The sequence below is a fragment of the Cygnus atratus genome, chromosome 15, assembly GCF_013377495.2.
Source record: "Cygnus atratus isolate AKBS03 ecotype Queensland, Australia chromosome 15, CAtr_DNAZoo_HiC_assembly, whole genome shotgun sequence".
Lineage (NCBI taxonomy): Eukaryota > Metazoa > Chordata > Aves > Anseriformes > Anatidae > Cygnus > Cygnus atratus.
In genome coordinates, this window is record NC_066376.1 from 4261951 (window position 1) to 4274309 (window position 12359).

The following is a 12359-nucleotide window of genomic DNA, read 5'->3' on the forward strand; positions in this document are numbered from 1 at the left end:
CTTGGTTTTATTTATTTTGGTATAGGAGCCCAGGAGCATTACTCAGGAAGTTTTTACTTACTATTGCAACAGAGAAGCTAGCTGAAATTCTGAAAAAGTATATTTTAAATAATTTGAACCTTAGTTGTTTCAGCCAGATGTTTATCTATCACATTAACTATGTTTTTCAGATTAGCATACTGTGCTACCTTTGCCTTTCACTCCTCCTCTTTCATGAGTGGAGGCCAACCCCTAAATCATGATTGGACACCAAAGAATACACATTGTGAAACTCTCCTTTTTCCTGCAGACCCAGGACAGAGGGTCACACGCGTCAAGACAGAACTCAAAGCCAACCAGACAAGAGCCAAGATGAACCTTCTTCCTTCCCTCTCTTCTGAAACCTGGGCCCTTTTGCTTATTTTTGTAGCCCTCGTGATAGCGTGAGTAAATTATTCTTTACTGGCTCTTTGCTCTTCCTGTTCTTGTTGTTGTTCATTCTCATGCAACCAGCCTGTTGAAGAGCAAACACGTAGGTGTGAAAGGCTCTGGGAAATAGCAGAGGAGTCTAAATGTTGTATGGACGAGGGATCTTACTAGGGTCTGGAATAATCCCATGGACTGGTACAATGTTTTTACTAAGTGCCAAGGCAATAATTAAATTATAATGGTGTCAAGTGTTCGTTACCACAGGTTGCATTTGTTAGCATAGGTTACTGTCTGCAGAAACAGCCTGAGGAAGGCTGTGCCTCTCTGAGCAGCCATAGGATCAGCTCTTGCTCCTGACCCCTTCCATAGTGCCCAGGTAAGATGCTCCATGCACAGGCACCAGCAACAGGCATGGCATGCTGCAGAAATTCAACATCCTGTGTTTCTACAGGAACATCACCTACATGTACTGCCCCCAGCCCACCCTTGCAGGGAGAGGAAAGGAAGCCCAGAGAGCAAGGTCAGCTCTGGCCCCTGGCTTTCCAGGCAAATTCCATCAGGCAGGAGTTGTACCCTGCTGCTATAGAGGCAGCCATGCCAATGAGAAATGCTTTTGTCCGCTTAGCTGCCATTCATCACTTCAGCATTGTAGGGCCAGCCAAAAAACCCTTCTGCTGGGATGTGCAGCACCTCCACTGGAAGTCCCTGCCTACAAGGCTGGACTGACAAACTTTGTGGTGTTGACAAGCCCTTAGGCAGAGACAGCATGTTGGTAGCCATAAACCTTAATGATTAATGTGGTGCACATGGGCACAATCCATTTATCTACCCTGGGCAATGCGCCAAACGCAGTGGTTCAGTAAGCTCTGAAACTTTTGGCCATGTTTTTTGAACCCTTTCCTATGATTTGGATCACTCAAAAATTCATTTGGGGCAGGCTCTTCCAAAAAGAAAAACCTTATTTTTGACCCAGACCTTCCTATTTCAATAACTGTGGTGATGTAGGACTGCTGGCTACCAGTCTCCCACTCCCTCTGCAGCCACTTGTAATTTCACTGGGGCAAAAATGACAAAGCCCAGATGCCTGTGCTCTGATATCTGAACTAAAATAGATATTTCAGTGCCATCAGCACCAGGAGGCTGCTCAAATGCCTTGTGCCTGTCTGGGGCAGTGCGGTCCCAGTTCACACATGAACAACCATCAGGCAGTTCTGGTTCATTTCCATGGTAAGAAGATCTAATGATTATTCTCTGGCTTTACACTGAATGGCCCTTCTCAGCCTGCTGAAAACCGTGTCATGTTTTAGCCATAAGAGCATTGGATTTTGTTCTCCTGGCCGTGTTTCAAGCAGATTAAGCCTCACCTATGTTTCTGTAGCATTGCTGGGCTTTGCAACTGGCTGAATTTGGTATTTCCTGGTACTCCTGCTCCTCAGCTGCCTGTGAACTTTACAAGTGAGAATCCACAAATGTTTTATACTTTGCACTGAAAGAATATTTGACAGAAAAGGTTAAAAATTGACCAGCTGAGCCCTGTGAAACATTTCTGCACCCGCAAACACCCTGTTCCCTGGTTTCTGCCCGCTTTTTTGGACCACAGGATGAGGTCCATTTCTGTGCTCCAGCAGAACCTGTGCTGGGGACCCTGATCCTATTCAGGCCCCTCCAGGTTTGGAACAGTAAGCGTTCATGATCTCAGGGGAAACCCCTCTGTTTCCCCAGCTTTAAAGCAAGGTTTCTCCAAGACATGGGCTGAGCAGCCACCAGCTCGTGGCCCAAACACGGTCTCTGATAACAACCCTTTGCCAAACCTTTGCAGTTTTACATCCCTTCCGCAATGAACCGCTCACTTGGGAAGCTGCAGCTGCTTACCAAAACCAAATATTTTGAAGAGCTCTTTCAACACAGACAAAGAAGAGCTTCAAAGGGCTGCAGCCCAGGCCCTTGTTGAGAAACAGAAGGCCCCGAGGTAGAAGTAATAACTTTACAGCTGCCAAAAAGGGGTGCTTCAGAGGAGAGAAATCTGCAAGGCTGTCAATAAAATCTGAAGAGAACACCATCAAGACAAGACTTCCTAATGCATGACTGAGCTAACGCAGGCTAAGGGGAGGGAGAACGATAAATGAAAGTGCAGCTTGACAAAAGCCCTGTTTGGGACATCACTTCTGGCATGACTTTGATTTCCTTTCAATGAAAACATGTAAGCTTGGTGTTCCTTCCTCCAGCTTTCTTTTCTGCCTCTCCTTCAGTTGGCAATGAGCTCCTCTTTTGCATTTTGCTTAAGGCTTTAAGGTCCTGTTTCCACCAGAGCACCTATGCTTTTACAAGGCAACAGCTTTTACCCCGAAGCCCTCCCTCTGAATGTGCATGGCAGCAGTGAGCCTTGCCGCGTTTATTTTGCAGGACAATTTTCTTTTGGGCCACTTTTTCCCACCTCCTGGCTCAGCCTCCCTCACACAGAGTCAAGGGGACATTGCTGCAGTCCCAGGGCTTCGGGAAGCTCGCAGCCCCACGGTGACACAGCGCTCAGTTGTGTTTTCTGCCCCACAGGTACGGAACCTGGCCGTTTGGTTTGTTCAAGAAACTGGGTATTCCTGGGCCAAGACCTCTGCCTTTCTTTGGGACGTGCCTGGAATATCGTAAAGTAAGTCATTGAAGCCCTCCTAGCTCCAGAAATATCTGCGTTTGCTCATACAGCTGTAGCTGAGCAGATACATGGCAATGATAGGTTATCTCCAAATGCCAAGCTCCGCTCTAACACGCAGGTTGTGCAAAGGCCAGCGCAGGATAATGGCTCAGGAGCACAGACCACAGGGCCTTTCCTCTCCTGTGTCTCCAAATGAGCACTTGCAGGTGGCTGATTTACAGCTGCCCTTTGCTGGGGGCCTGGCAAGCAGCTCATCCACAGCCTCCTTCACACAAGTGTGATACAAGCACTGTCCTGCAGTGCTTTCAGGGAGGGGAACAGCGGGGGCAGCTCTGAACATCAGCTTGAAGATATTCCTCCCAACCACCTCTCCAACATCATCCCCTCCGCTGCGTCCCGAGTTCATTTTTAAATTACTTTCCACAGGGTTTCTTGGAGTTTGACAATGAATGCTTCCGGAAATATGGGAAAGTGTGGGGGTGAGTACTTGTATAAACCAATGATCTCTTCTGAAGCTAAAACCAGAACCAATACAAAGGGGAGAAAAAAAAATCTGTAGGAAATCTCCCTCCCCCTGCAGCCCTGATGGTGCAGCATGCAATAGGGTGCAAGTGGGGGCTCACCTTAAAGCCTGTGAACTGCAGGGCTGTGCTGCTGCCACACTGTACAGAAATTGCTTTAATCTATACTATGAAAGCTGTTTCAAAGCCAATAACAAGAGGTCCTCACCCATTCCTAACAAAATCAATAGCAACACTACCGTTTACAGGGGAACATGGAGCTAGGAAGTCAAGTTCTGGTTTCAAACAGCAGAGGAGGGTGAGTGAATTCCCAGTGCTGAGCAAAGCCGCAGGTCCAGATCCTGCCCTTCTGTGGTGGGAGCTTTGGCAGCTATCATTGCTCTGCTCTGGACATCTCCTATGGCTTTTGTAGCTGCTGTTATATCTTGGGCTGCAAACATACAAATTCTCTGTAATGCATCTATTGGCCCCTACAGCAACTTAAAAATTTGAGCCTAGGAAAGATATCTTTGCATGAAAGGGGAAGACATGTAAACCTGCTTAAATCTATATCTGTTCCAGGAAAACATTCAGAACTGGCAGCTTAAATTGACAAAAACAAGGATCAAGTTTTATCTCCGAGGATATTTCAGAGCTGCCAGCCCAAGTCTCCAGACACCCAATTCATGAGGCTGGAAGGGGTCGAACAAGTTTCCTTCTAATCCTGTAATGTGTTTAAGTGCCTGAAAAAAACACAGAGTCTAGGGAGAAAGAGAAGACACTTGCTTCATTTAGTATCTGCTCCTTTGAGGGTCTGAGCCCAGCTCATTTCCCAGAGAATTTGGAAGGTGCTTAGCCCCCTTTATCATTTACAAAAACAGATGGGAGATGGCCTGGGAGTCCTCTTCCATCCCTTATTTCTAAATTCTTGTACTTCAGTATTTGTAGAACAGCAAGGCTGGTGATGGAGGAGCATTTGACATGTTTTGTTTCCCAGGCATCAGCCTGCAGCTCAACTATCTGGGGTTGTTCATTTGTCTCCCCTTCTCCCCCCGCCAGGATTTACGACGGCAGGCAACCCGTGTTAGCTGTCATGGACCCCAAAATCATCAAATCCGTGCTGGTTAAAGAGTGTTACTCCACCTTTACCAACCGCAGGGTAAGAGCAGCAGCACTGTGATGTACAGGAGACTCCAGAAAACAAAGTACAGGAGGAAACAAGCGTGCAGCAGGGTTTCCCATAGGGTCTGAGTGACTGCACTATGGGGATTACTGTAAGTGGCCACTGTATGTCACTGTTCCCCTGCCTTACAACAGCCTGGGGACTGCACACCCGGGCTATATGCCTGCACTTCAAATTCTGCTCATCCCTCTGTCTATATACACAAAAACAGGATGAATTTGAGCCTGTGTGAGCATGCAGGAACCTGCCGGGGTCCCACTAGTACCTGTGCCACCCTGCTGCTCCCAGCTGGGGTGCGCTGGGTGTCATGGCCAGGTGTGGGCACACGTGCCCAGGCACTGGGTGCGTTTGGTTACTTGTTCTGGATACGAAAATAGCCTCTCACATGGCTTACTGCAGGAAAAAGCATTATGTATTTGCATGTATGATGTGTATACATTCCCATTCTTGCAAGGAAGCTGCAAACTTCTGAGGTTAACACCTTGCCTTTTCCCTCCAGCACATGGATCTAGCGGGGGTGCTGAACAACGCCGTCTCATTAGCTGAAGACGAGCAGTGGAAACGGATTCGTACAGTGCTCTCTCCAACCTTCACCAGTGGGAAGCTAAAGGAGGTAAAACACAGAGGATCGAGTACAAGCTAAATCAGAAAGTCAGTAGACTTTTCAGGCTGAGATAGTCACAGGGGTCTGATTTCTGTAGTCAGAGCCTGGCAGCTGAGCTGTCCTGTTTAATTTATGCCTAATGTAAAAACGAAGAAAAAAACTTAACGGAAAGATCTTATTTGTAAATATTCATGAAAACCCCTGTAGTCTTTGTAAGCCTGTCTTAAAGGAATTAAATGTGCTGTACTTTAGTGACCATCTTTGTTTTGTGTTACAGATGTTTCCTATAATGAAGCACTACGGGGAAATACTGGTGAAAAATGTTCAAAAAAGAGTGGAAAAGGACAATTCTATACCGGTGAAGGAGTAAGTAGCTGCTAGGAGCAGCAGGCTAAGCAACAAGCCTTGTTAGCAAGTGCTGTGGTTTGTTCATTACTGGCAGCACAGATCACTTGCTAGGCAAACCAGACCTCTGAAACAAAGAACAGGGCTGGCTGTGAGCCTGGCTGGAAATTCATAAGGGGAAATTTAAACTGGGATGTTAGAGAAACTTCCTAGAAGCAGAGACCCACAAAGAAGCCTTCTAAAGAGAATTAGATGGGAGAAAAAAAATGCATGAGCCCAGCCTTGTATATCCACAGAGCCACGACAACTAAATTCCACAGGAAAACCCACTTTCCCCCACATTTGCTTGGGGTCTATGAACTGCCTCCTCACCCTGCGGCAAGCTGGGGATGCCCGTAGGGCCACGGGCCTCCCAGCCCTACACAGCACCGTGGGACCCTCTTCTACCACCTGCCCCCACTGCTGGGGTGGGACTGGACAGGGAGGCAGTTACGTGACCCCAGGTCTGTTGTCCTTGTCCATGTCCTTTAAATGGGCTCTGGAACAAAAGCAACATGCTTCACAACCTGTTTCACCCCTGCTACAGCAGCTAAGATGCAGGAGGAGCAGCAGCACGCCAGCAGACACCATAGCCCCATAAGGAGAAGCAGCCTGAAGGACAGTTTGTACCATCACAGGGCTTCACGGGGTCAAACAAGGCTGTTTTCATGGCATGTTTGAAGCAGGGTGTGTAACCACCCTGAGAAGACAGGGCTAAGATGCTCGAGAGCCACATGCTGTCCTTGCACTAACATGCTCATGCAGCCACATGCTGTTTAACATCCCCAGCAAGGCTGTCTGATTTCTAAACACGCGCAGGCACCAAACCTTTCTAAAACTCATCCCTTTCACTCTAAGTGCCTCCCAGTTGCCATACATCCAACTTCCTTTTCAACAACCAGGCAGGAGGTCTTACAAGAATTTATATTTGAATGTGACTTAGACATTAGGAAAAATATATTCACATCACGCAAGTATTTAATCACAGTACCTTTTCCATCTTTTCTCAGCATCTTTGGAAGCTACAGCATGGATGTAATTACCAGCACTTCATTTGGTGTGAACATTGACTCCATGAACAACCCCAAAGACCCCTTTGTCAGAGAGATGAAGAAACTGGTCAAGTTTGACTTTTTTGATCCAGTCTTCATCGTATCATGTAAATCACTTTTTGTTGAAAGCTTTATTCAGGTGTCAGAGTACTATTGATGTATGAGTTTAGCAAGCATATCAGACACTTGTGAATCGTATACATTGGCCAACCAACTGTTGCTTAGATAACCTCACTAGCCAGGATGGAAGTCCTAATGGCTCTTGTCTCGTTTTTTCCTCACTTTTAGCTTCATACTAGAACTCTGGGAAGGAGATGAGTAAAAGCTTCATTGACTTTTGGCATCCACAGTGCAACAAACAACATCCCAGCCAATATCCAATCACAGGCTGGAAAATGATCCTTGAATTGAAAAGCAAGTTCAGGTGTGAGGCTTGAGGAGAGTGGTGCTATCTGAAATGCATTTTCTGGAAGAGTTCTGAGTGGGGATTGTAATTAGATGCAATTTCCTAGCAGTAATGATGATGGACCTTAAATCACTTGCAACCTTAAGTCAAGGTTAGACACCTTGCTAATACACAGGGAAGGTTGTGATCTGTGTGTAGAGGAGATTCTGGTGCTATAGATTTTTATGAACCTGTAAAACAAGCTCAGGATGGAGATTTCCTATGATAAAGGCAGTGGTCTGAAGGGGACTTGAAAATGTTTGTATGAGCACAGCACAGCACTGAATAGCTCAGCCTGAAAAAAAAAAATCAGAATTTGAAATATTTCTCTTCTAAGCTACCTTTCTGTTGTAGTGCTGCACAAAGCACAGAAGTAGCCTGTCCTTAGAAAACAGTGGTAAAAGGTGGCATATCCTTCGGTCATCTCTTAAAGCTAAGATCATACCCAGTTTGGTTATGCCCAGTTAACAGGAAGATGGGAGAGGGTTGTGTGAAGACAAGCAATCCCAAGGGAAAGAGAAAGAGGGGAAAAAAGCCAAAGCCTAGGCAAAAAAAAGAAAAGAAAACAAAGGAAATAATTTGTGATTACCATGATTACTTCCTCAGTAACATCCATAGCTATCTTATATGAGGTGGAGTTTGTTTACATTATTCAATTTCATTTTCAATTTGTTTTTCAGTTGTATTTCCATTTTTTTGTCCTCTTTTGGCCAAGATGAATGTAAGCGTTTTCCCCAGTGATGCTGTAGATTTCTTCATGAGATCCATCTCCAAAATTAAGCAGGATCGTGAAAAGGAGACTCAAAAGGTAAACAAGCATGAATTTGCTAGCAGTTGTGACAGCAAATTCCCTCTTCTCAATACACACAAGTGAAATGATATCATCATTCAAGTGTGATGATATCAAAGATGAAGCCAAAGTCCAATGACTCAGTAAAACCCCAAAGTTACTAAACTGTAAAAACTTGATTTTAATGCCTTTGGAAAAGTTTGATTTGACCAGTTCTGGCAGGGAAGCATGGTGGACTTTGTACGTCCATGATCTGAAGTGGAGTACAGATAAAGGCTTGGCAGAATGGCTTTAAGCTTGGGCTTGCAAAATTTCTGATAAGTCAGCAAACGAAGCCACTCATCTTCCTTGAAGATTAGTAAGAGGATGAGGGAAAGCAGAGTAAGCTGTGCAAGAGCACCGGACAGCAGTGCTGCCTTTCAGATCTGTGCCTTCCCCTCTCACTTTTCAGACACGGAAGGTGTTTCCCAACAAAACTCTCCCTCTTAGAATTTAAATTCCTTTCCTAAAATTCACTTGAGACACTGCTGTCCCACCCAATGCTTTCACAAAAAGGACAGGTTGGTTTCTGAGATAAAAAGTAGGTGTCACATTTTACAACAAGGGAGTCAATGTGCATCGTGGTGACACTTTCAGTTTAGAAGCAGTGCTTGGGCTCTGGAAGCAGTTTGTGTGAGCCCTCCCTGCAGAACCTGTCACTAAAGAAACTCTCCCGCTTTTCTCCTCAGGGCAGGGTGGATTTCCTGCAGATGATGATTGAATCCCAGAAATCAACCAGTAATGGGAACAGTGAAGTGAATCACACATATAAAGGTAACAAGGTCCAAATACTCATCAGGGGAACAGGGACTGTGGGAGCAAGGAGAACATAGGGAGCCATTTTGCAGAGAAAGACTCAGCAGCTCCCCACCGACCAGCTCCAGGCAGACGTTTGTTCCCTGCTGCCAGCACCAGAATCCCCAAGGTCCCTTGGCAGGGAATCAATCATTTACACCCAGACAATTTCCTGGATCCTCTAATCAAATACTCTTTCCACACAGATTGAGTAGCTATGCATTACCAGAAATACACCACAGCAAACCAACCCTAGTCCCACCCTTTGCTCTTTGTTCCTTGCTGAGGCTGTCTACACCAGTTTTGCTTATCTCCCCATGTCCTCTCTCCTCATAGCCCTGACCGACATAGAGGTCCTGTCTCAAGCATTCATCTTTATTTTTGCTGGGTATGAGCCCACCAGCAACACGCTTTGTTACCTGGCTTACGAACTGGCCTTGCACCCCGATGTGCAGCAGAAATTGGTGGATGAAATCGATACCATTTTACCCAATAAGGTAAGGGGATGCTGAACGATAGCAAACACACCTCTGACCCTGCTGTCCTCCTAGCTCAGTCCAGACAATGACTCTTTAGCTCCTAAGCATCATCCCGAGATCTTTCAAGAGCTCCAAGACACTCACTGACAACTCAGTCCTGTAGCGATTTTCTTTTGGCAGCTACAGCCTTACAGGCCAATCCCTGCACAAACCCATTTGCCATACCCTGCACCCACGTGCAAATTGATGTGAATTTATTCACATTCTCCATCACTCGAGGATAGAAAATTTAACCAACTATGCAATTTCTACCTTGTGTTTTGTTCTCCAGCAAGTCAGACACAGTTGGGGCAGAAGGGGTTGGGGGCAGTCTGGTTTCAGCAGTCATTTTAGGAAAATCCCGTCCTCACACCAACATACCTGATCACCACTCTCTTGTTATCCGAAGGCTCCTCTCACATACGAAACAGTGATGCAATTGGAATATCTTGACATGACCATGAATGAAACCCTTCGTCTCTATCCCCTCGGGGGACGGCTTGAGAGAGTCTGCAAGAAAGATGTGGAAATAAATGGGGTGACCATTCCAAAGGGAACCGTTGTTATGATCCCACCTTACATCCTGCACCGCAACCCCGAGCACTGGCCAAACGCAGAAGAGTTCAGACCAGAAAGGTACAAAATTGCAAAATACGTAATGAAAGTGAAGAAATATCCTGCTGCTTTTTCTTCACATAGTAATTAAGTATTAATCTGATTAGCTTCCTAATGGTGTTCTTCCTATCTTTCCACAAACAATACCAAAGAGAAATTACAGGCTCATGGGAATGTCATTTTAAGATGAAAATGAGCTTTGCAGCTAAAGCAGGGTTTCAAACAACATAATCTAATTAGGAGAATAATATTGATACTTTACAACAGCTTATATACAGTTTTTAGGTTTGCTGAAGAAGCACGTGTAGATAATATTTTGTAACTCCTAGTCCATCTTTCTGTATCACCTTAATTGCCAACCCTTCTGCCCCCCCCCCAAGCTTTGCTTCAAAGTATATCAGAGCTGATCTTCCAAGAGTTGCCTTCTCCTTGTTTTCAGGGAAGTTACTTATCACTAGTTGGTTATTTTCATAAACGGCCTCTACCTCTCGTTCCCAAACAAGACTGAAGGCCTAGGCTACTCCTACCAAAGGTGACTCCTGGTTTCCCTCTCACAAAAAGCAACAGAAAGGAAACATCAGTCATTTTGGGACAGCACATTGCCTGGATTTCCACATGGTTTCTCCTAGTCTGGATGGCCAGAATTAAACTCAAACACTGGAGGGGGATCCCACCTCCTGCCCTGGACTAGGGCCCCAACACAGCACTCAATTGCTCAGACACCTTTGCATAAAAATGAGCAAGTTTCTGTAGGGCCTCAGCAAGAGATCTCTGAATAAGCAAACAGACAGATTTTGGATTTCTTGTTGTCTTAATTTTTTTTTCCCCCAACACATGTCGTTATCCAGGTTCAGTAAGGAAAACAAAGATGCCATAGACCCATACATGTACCTGCCCTTCGGAGCTGGTCCCAGGAACTGCATTGGGATGAGGTTTGCTCTCCTGAGCCTGAAAGTTGCCATTGTTGCCCTGTTACAACATTTCACCTTCCAAACCTGCAAAGAAACTCCGGTGAGGAACTTGCATTACGTTTGAAAACTTGTACATGAGCCAGGAGCCTGGTTACCCTGGGTGCTGACAGCAGATACTTTGCACTTTTGGGGACTGGGTCCCTCTCCTGAGCACGAAGGGAGGCCAGAGGTGGGTGACAGGGGACCTGGGAGAAGGGCCTGGGTTACCAGAGCTCCCTTCGCTACTCTGAGATTGCCTGGTCCCTTAAGAGGCTGCAATGAGCAAGTGCAGGGAAAATCTTCCATGAGGAAGAACAGCAAAAAACCTAGAAGAGGCAGGTCTGTATTTCCACTGGAGCTCAGCAACTCCCAGAAATAGGTGTTTTTTCCAATGTGTATTTTCTGAAATGCAGCTCCAGGCTGGGAGGGAGTTCGACCAGATTTGTGCTCTGAAGGAAAATTAAGAGACCATCTCAAGCCCCTAAAAAATCATTCCTATGGACCAAGTTATGCCCAAATCACAGCCAAGCTTCCTTCCTTTAATCTCTCCTTATTTCATTTGTCTATCTTCAAGTGTGCTTTTTCCCTCTCACCATTGCAGATCCCTCTCAAGCTGAGCTCACAGGGACTCCTAACACCAGAGAAGCCGATTATTCTGAAGTTAGTCCCTCGGACCAACGCCGCACCCGCAGAGGCGTAAAACCCAGCTGCGCCTGCAGCAGCTCTCCGGTGTCTAATGAGCACTGCGCTAACAAAGGGATCGCACATAACAGGAAATCTCACACAGACACAGAAGAGCAACTCTAGTTAATTCTGGAAGCAATTACTACATATTTACCGAATAACATAGCTGTCAAAAACGTAACATGGATCACTGGGCAGTGACAATATACAGCCCCCTTAATTTTGATTGCAGAAATCAAGAAATAAATCCAAATGAGAAGCTGATCATCCACTCACTTCTAAGGGGACTTCTCCATCTGGAGAGAAGGAATTATTGTAGCATCCAAGAGAAACTAGGTGTGATGGAAATTCAAATTGCTAGACCTTGCTGGGCAGGGACGGGTAACTTTCTTCTTGGTGTACTGATGCTTGAAATTTTGTGTTATAATTGAGCCGATTGGTGTGAGACTATATCCTAGTTACCAATCCTCTCTTGTGCCATGTGTTAATTAAACTAAAGAGTGTACAAATACTGTCATTAATGTTTGAGAGCTGTTCTGTGTTGTGTATAGCAGCTGATCACTTCCTATTTAAAAAAACGTATTCAGCCTAAGCCCTTGAAATTACCCATGTACATTGCTTTCCACTTAATTTAATGAATCTGATCCTTCATTTAATGCGATCAAGCCCTCCCATTTGTACAGTATTTTACAAACACTAGCTCCCACCTCTTCGTCTGATTAAGAGGTTGCCTTGGGTTCAGCAC

At 45.5% G+C, this 12359-nt stretch overlaps 1 protein-coding gene across 1 annotated transcript; it reads left to right on the top strand.

The window, feature by feature from the left end:
- Positions 1 to 293: 293 nt before the first annotated feature.
- On the top strand, positions 294 to 12151 carry LOC118249123 (cytochrome P450 3A9-like). Its single transcript, XM_035548799.1, has 13 exons — positions 294 to 422; positions 2959 to 3052; positions 3482 to 3534; positions 4615 to 4714; positions 5238 to 5351; positions 5620 to 5708; positions 6737 to 6885; positions 7904 to 8031; positions 8742 to 8826; positions 9184 to 9344; positions 9775 to 10001; positions 10829 to 10991; positions 11532 to 12151. The coding sequence occupies exons 1-13, from the start codon at positions 352 to 354 to the stop codon at positions 11628 to 11630; spliced, it is 1533 nt and encodes a 510-aa protein (XP_035404692.1). The 5' UTR covers positions 294 to 351; the 3' UTR covers positions 11631 to 12151.
- The last annotated feature ends 208 nt before the right edge of the window (positions 12152 to 12359 follow it).